Source organism: Pinus tabuliformis, chromosome 7 (genome assembly GCF_031772625.1).
Source record: "Pinus tabuliformis cultivar Carrire ecotype Pingquan chromosome 7, CPIR1, whole genome shotgun sequence".
NCBI classification, from domain to species: domain Eukaryota; kingdom Viridiplantae; phylum Streptophyta; class Pinopsida; order Pinales; family Pinaceae; genus Pinus; species Pinus tabuliformis.
Window position 1 is genome coordinate 1,167,968,207 of NC_142293.1, and position 7,467 is coordinate 1,167,975,673.

General features: G+C 45.4%; 1 protein-coding gene across 1 annotated transcript; it reads left to right on the forward strand.

Annotated features, from left to right (window-relative positions):
* Window positions 1-1,984: 1,984 nt before the first annotated feature.
* LOC149251622 (uncharacterized) lies at window positions 1,985-2,758 on the forward strand. The gene has a single exon (XM_089453942.1). It carries the CDS (start codon window positions 1,985-1,987, stop codon window positions 2,756-2,758), a length of 774 nt encoding a protein of 257 aa, XP_089310068.1.
* Window positions 2,759-7,467: the final 4,709 nt, after the last annotated feature.

Here is a 7,467-nt window from a genome sequence, read left to right on the forward strand (position 1 = left end):
CTGGGGCTTCTGAGAAGAGGCGATTAGGGCCAAATCTCTGCAGCTCCTGATCACGGCTCTGCAAGCCTGCCAACCATTCAGGAACGCGACAGATAGATCCCTCAGGGCCATTCTGAACTGATTCGACACATGCATAACACAGGGGGGGTTCGACCCCCCCAAACTCCACGCCCTTCATATTCGGCAGCATACCCTCGGACGCCTTCAATACTCCATCCAGCTCCAGATCAGCGGAACAAAGCAACGATTCAGCGCCCAAAGGATCTGCGTCCGAAGGGCAAACTCCAGGACAACGCCGCGAGCAAACTCAGTCCACATGCAAGCCCATATAAAAAAAAATACCCAAACTAATCATTGATGACCCTTGGATCGAGGAGTACAGGGACCCTATGAGCAAGCAGGCCCTGATGTGTAGATTCATGGGGGTTAGACTTCACAAAAAGGCCCTATGCTGGTGGATCAACCAAAAATGGAAACCTAAAGGGGACCACAATCTTCAGTTGGGATCGAGAGGCTTTTTCACAGTAATTTTCGCTCACAAGGATGACAGAGACCAGATATTCGAAGGCGACCCGTATTTCTACAACTCTGCATGATTATACATAACTTACTGGAGGCCAAACTTTGCACCAGAGCAGGAGGATTTCAAGAAAGTTCCAGTATGGATCCGCCTGCACTCTCTACCTGTGGATTACTGGAACAAACGCATCTTGGAGGCCATCGGAAACCAGTTGGGAGTCTTCATCAAAGCCTCAGATCTCACTATACAGGTTAAGTACACAGCCTATGCTAGACTCTGTGTTTACATGGAGTCCCTCCCAGATCATATGGAACTGATCCATAAAGAAGTGCAATGGAAGCAAACCATAGACTACGAAAATATCCCTTTCAGATGCCGCACATGCAGACAGCATGGCCATCTAAGTCACAGCTGCACTGCAAATAAACCACAACCTCAGGCCCAACAGGAACAAGAGGCTACTCCAACGCCTGGCTTCACCACAGTCGCAAGAAAGAGCAGAGGCAAGAAAGGAAAAAAGCCTACAAAACCCCCCACCAATACCAACCCTACCAATAAAGCCTCCACACAGCAAAACAGCTTTGAAGTTCTGAGCAACCTTGATTCACCAGAGCACCCCAAAGTCTCACAGGCCCCCACTGCTCAGGATCCACCGTTATCCAATCAACCCATGAGGACGATCAATGTTGGACGCACAACCTCTGTCTCTTCTCAAGCCCAGGCACTGCAACAAAACCCAAATCTCGCTTCCAACCAGACTACTACCGGCCACACCTCAATGCAAACCTTGTAATGCACTGAACCGCAACCAGATCAGCCCTCCACTACAACCTCAAGCAATCCTCTGGAGGAGTTTTTGGGAGATATTGATCTCCAAAAGGTCAATAAGCAATGGTCCAAACTAGGCGTGGATGCCATTCCCCAGGAACACTTGGAGAAGATAGAAATGGCATACCTACAGCTGGAATACATCAACCAAAATACAGCCAAAAGGCAATGGGGAAATAGCAACCAAACAGGTATTCAAGCCAACCTGGATCTGGATCAATACAAACCACAAGGACCAGGCAGAAAACGGGGACGCAAATCCACCAGACAGCAAATACAAGAGCTAGGCAGACGTCTCATCAATGAAGGAAAAATCAGGGCCTTGGTCCTATCTGCTCCAAAGAAAGCTCAATGAAAATCACAACCTGGAACATCAGGGGGCTTAACGGCACCAGCAAAAGAAGAATCCTGAAAAATCGCATATTCTCGCAGCACCCAGACATTGTCCTTCTGCAAGAAACCAAATGCTCTCCCAAGGGCACAGAAACGCTCAAAAAACTCGTTTCCAACAGTCATCAATGTATAAGCATAGATGCCCTTGGGAAATCAGGAGGGTTATTAACATTCTGGAACAAAAACAAATTCTTCTTGCAGAATGCTCTCTCCACCAAGAATTCATTATCGGTCATCCTCAACATGCCTGATTCAAGCCAATCGATATGTATCACCAATGTGTATGGGCCTCAAAGAATACAGGAAAAGCTGAAGATGCTGAAGGACCTAGACGAAGTCAGACAACACCATGGGGAAACTCACTGGATTGCAGGCGGAGACTACAATATGATCACCACTCTAGCAGAGAAAAAGGGAGGCTTACGAAAATTGGATAAGGACTCGGAAGCATTTAACACCTTTATTGTTGAATCCAGACTTACTGACATCCCTACAGTCAATGGTTTGCATACCTGGAATAATAAGCAAGGAGGAAACAGGCAGATAGCATCAAGGCTCGATCGGTTCCTCTTATCAGGATCCATTCTGCTGCAGAACATCGACATGGAGGCCAACCTTCTGCCTATAGGAGGCTCGGATCACTGGCCTGTGCAGATCCACTTCACCAATCTAGAAAAGCCTCACAACAGACCTTTGAGATTCGAGGCCTTTTGGACAGAACACCCTACTTTCATGGAAAACATAAAAAGCTGGTGGACTCAAACCACCATAAGAAGCGACAACTTCATGTATATCTTCCAGCAAAAGCTCAAAACCATCAAATCCAACCTCAAACAATGGAACAAAGACACCTTTGGAGACATCTTTCAAGCCAAAAAAGAACTTGAGGAAAAAATGGTGCTACTACAGCAAATAGTGATCACAGAAGGGCATGATGAGGAAAGGAAAGCTCAAGAAACAAATCTACAAAGACAATGGGAAGAACGACTTAAGCAGGAAGAGATGCTGTGGAGATAGAAATCGAGGGTGCAATGGCTAAAGCAAGGAGAACGCAACACCAATTTCTTCCATAAGTCCACTATCCAGCACAGAGCCTGCAATCCAATACTCTCTCTCAAAAAAGCTGATGACGATAAGGTGTTCTCCACGGAGCACATTGGGGATGAGCTCAACTCTTATTTCACCTCTCTTCTCAGTGAACCAAGCCTAAACAGAACCCAAGCCATCAATGCAATCACTGATGCCATTCCCAGCCTTGTTACTCAGAAGCAAAACTCCCTCCTTCTAAAGGATTTTGCCGAGCAGGAGATTGAAGAGACCATCTTTACCATGGCCACAAACAAGGCTCCCAGACCAGACGAATTTACAATTGAATTTTTTAAAGCCTACTGGTCCATCAATAAAGAAGATCTCCTCATCCTGGTAAGGAACTTTCACAGAACCAAAAAAGTGCTACCAGCCATCAATGCCACTTTCCTCACCTTAATTCCCAAATCTGGCCAGGCTAACTCCCTGGACAAGTTTCGCCCCATCGCCCTTTGCAATGTCCTCTATAAAATCCTTACCAAATTGATGGCTAACAGACTCAAATCCGTCCTCCCTTCAATTATTTCTCAGGAGCAAACTGGCTACGTCGAAGGCAGGAAGATCACAGACAGCATTATCCTCACCCAGGAAGTGCTGCACTCTCTCAAAACGAACAAGACTCCAGGAATGCTTATCCAGCTTGACCTGTCAAAGGCCTTTGATAGAATCAACTGGAAATACATGAGAGCAATCCTCCAGGCTTTCGGATTCAATCAACAATGGATAAATTAGACAATGGAACTGGTCTCAGGCGCTTTCTTCTCCATCCTGCGGAACGGAGGACCCCTTCAACCCTTCACACCATCCAGAGGTATATGGCAAGGAGATCCCTTGTCTCCTTTTCTCTTCATCATAATGGTAGAAGGGCTGGGCAGATTTTTAACCAAGGCAAGAAGGCAGAATCAACTCAAAGGCGTCAAACCGGCACACCAAGGACCCACAGTAACGCATCAGCAATTTTTAGACGATACAATGCTCATGGGCGCCCCCATAGTGCAGGAAGCTCGAACCATCAGCCAAGTGTTAAAGACTTTCTAGGAGGCCTCAGGTATGGAAATTAATCTTACCAAATCAAAAAAAAATTTCTTCAACACATCCATTCCCGTGCAAAGAAATCTCAGCAGAATTCTGCAGATCCAAAAGACCTCCCCTCCAACTAAATATTTGGGCATACCACTTTCGGAATATGCCTACAGATCTGCCAACTCAGAAGCCCTCCTCAACAAAATGAAAGCTCGGCTAAGCAAATGGACACACCAAGCCTTAAACATGGCCCGCAGACTGATCTTAGTCAAATCAGTCCTGCAAACCATGCCAACATATATGTTCTCAGCACTAGCAGCACCTAAGGCGGTGTACAAATCCATCTGAAGCATTCAGCGATCCTTCCTCTGGAATGGAGCCTCGAAGCAATCCAAATGGGCCCTCATCAAATGGACAGACATCTGCAAACCAAAAAGGGAGGGAGGTTTAGGCCTAAGAGATCCAGAAATATTAAGAAAGGTCGTAGCAGCAAAAATCTGGTGGAGGTGGGTAGAAAATCCTAGCTCCCTGTGGGGAACCTGGTGGAAAGTGAAATAGACAACTCAAGTCAGGGATAGAGACCTCATTCGGCTGACCAGCACCAGGCAAGGATCCCCCATCTGGAACAAAGCCTGGGAGAACAGATATATCGTGCAGCAGCATAGCTTCTGGGAAGTGCACCAAGGAAAAACTGCCCTCTTTTGGGAAGATGCTTCGCAGCAGCTTCCAACCTTGGAACACCCAGACTGGAATACTCTTAAAAGAGCTATGCAGGAGGCCGGCAAGGTTACAGTAGCAGACTACTGGCAACCTGCAAGCGAGGCCACCACCTGGCAAAAGTGGCTATCCAGAGAACAATGGTAAGCTCAAGCAGGCCTGATGAACGTAGACCAACTTTTACAAGACCTGGACAAAAGAAGAATCCTTATTTCCAACAAAGAGTACATCCTGAGATGGGGAAGAAACCCCAAAGGAACGTTCAACCTCAAAGAAGCATATCAGATCTTGGCAGCCTCTTTGGATCCGCAACCAGACCATAGTTGGCAAACCCTTTGGAGCAGAGGAACATGGCCAAAAATCACACTTTTCTCCTATCTAGTCATGCACAACAAAGCACTCACATGGGACAATCTTCAAAAACGAGGCTTCATAGGCCCTTCACGATGCATACTCTGTGAGGATGGCCCATAAACTCTCAATCGCATACTCAATGCCTGTCCAATGGCCTGCTCTCTGTGGGATGACATGGATATGATCTTCAGACAATCTGACAGAAACAGAGACTCCATTCAACTCTCACTCAGCTAGTGGAGAACATCCATGTCCTCCAATCCCTTGGTCAACAGTGCCTGGAACTTAATACCGGGAGCAATAGCCTGGATCCTTTGGAAAGAACGAAACGCACGAGTCTTCAAAAACTCTGCACTGGCAGTAAGCATGCTGATAGGAAAAGTGAGACAGCTCATCAAAGAAACAGTCAATGCCATGGGAACTTTGGAGAAAGAGGGCAACACTTCACCGAATGATGACAGAATCATTCAAATCCTAAATCTTCAAACCCAGATCAACCCTGCTGGTAAAAACTGCATCTCCAATGGAACAACGCAGGACAATTGGACTCTGCCCCCTTCAAACACGTTCAAACTCAATTTCGACGGGGTTCAAGAAAGAACCCGGGAATAGCTGGATATGGGGGAATAGTAAGGGATCACACAGGCACAATTCATCTCGTCTATCATGGCAACATCAGAGTGAACACCAACAACGTTGCAGAACTAATTGCTCTCATTCAGGGTCTCATTCTGGCAGGCCGCTATAGATTTCTACCACTGATAGTGGAAGGAGACTCGGAGATCATAATCAGGATGATAAAGAAACTCCAGATGGGAGAGCAAGTACATAAAGCTACCCCCAGCTGGAGACTGTCGGCAACACTGCAGGATCTCCAAAATCATCTCTGCAACTTGCAAGGGATTACATTACAAGAAGTTCACAGAAAGGCAAACAAGATAGCTAATGTCTTAGCAAATGCAGGGATAGATTCCCAGATGGCAGAATTCCACAGCCTCTGGCACGATCTAGCAGAAGGAGTGCTCAAAGAAAACTGCAAAAAGATCCAGCAGACAGATCTGTACACTTAGGCCTCGGCAGCAAGGCATACTATGGCTTCAAACACCGGAAGGAATGTTAAACCACGGCAGAAGCACCACTGAAAAGAGAAGATCTGCAGATGCGCCACTGAAAAGAGAAGATTTGTGCCAACAGGCTTGCGCAATCAAGATTGGAGACACATCAGTACACACCCAAAAGATGCATCAATAAAATGAATGCTCATCCACTTCAAGTACAACAATCTTAGGAACTTCAGGCAGCAATCTACCCACCTCGCAACATTCTGCCCACCTCGCAGCAAGATGCCCACCACTATTACAGGATCACCTCACGGGCTCCATGAAAACTCTACCTAGACAGTGCACTGTATATGCTGCAGGCATTTCCCTGGAAAGGCCACCCAGTCAATGCAGGCAGGTCGCTCTGACCCCTGCGGACCATTGTATTTTTATTCTCAATCATTAATATAACTGCTTAATTTAAAAAAAAAAAAGAGGGATGTTCAGGATCTCTTTCTCCAGACGTAATGGCTATGGATTCAGGCAGAGAAATTGATACTACTTGTACCTCTTCAATCTCAATTGAAGACAAAACTTGAGGAGTTTCAAGTGCAGTTGGAATTGGAACTTTGGGTGGTGGAGATTGTGGCCTTGTCACTCTCCTTCTTCTGGGAATTACCTTAGGAATTGCAACCAATAGCTTCACTTCTCCTTTCTGCAACGTTAACCTTGTAAGCATCACAATTTTGCAGCCATGAAGACCCTAATTGCAGAAAGTCAAGTAATCACGCAACTCAACCTTTGCTCTGATACCAACTTGATATATTTTTGTATGATTACTTTTGTTGTGCCAATAACAATTACAAATTATAAATATGTGCATGCTTATTGCTTCTTGTGCTAAGGTTTCCTTAGTTGTTTTTGTATACACTGAGTTAAATTTCCTTAAGCTTAAAGTGACATTCATGAGAAAAATAGCTTTAGAAATAAGTACTAAATATCAAATATGTATAGTGCAACAAACCATCAAAGAGACACATGAACACAATTTTTTGATGAAGTACTTCACCCCTCCTAGGCTACATCTCCTTGGTTAAGCTTCCATGTCTTGGGCCCCTATATTAGCTCAATGTTGCAAAGATGTTGTTTACAAAGCTCTATGGCTCATGATACGTGCACCAATGTCTTTAACATGTCGAAATTAGCCAATAACACCTCTTTCTAAGCTCCATTTGTTTCAAAATTGCTGATTATATGCTTCATTCAATGTTTCCCTAGGAAACTCCGCTAAAGCTAGAGAAGACTCTAGTTATCACCACCAAAATTGGCCATCTCGCTGAATTTGGTGCAACTCCAAAACTGCCTCCAACATAATAATTTTGATTAATTAACTTAAAGTGGACTAGTGTCACCTTAAGCAGGGTTAACCCTAGCGCTGACCCATGGTCATATCTTTGTGGTCATATGGTGAGTGAGCTGGCCCACAGGAGTGGCTCCCTCAGCTCC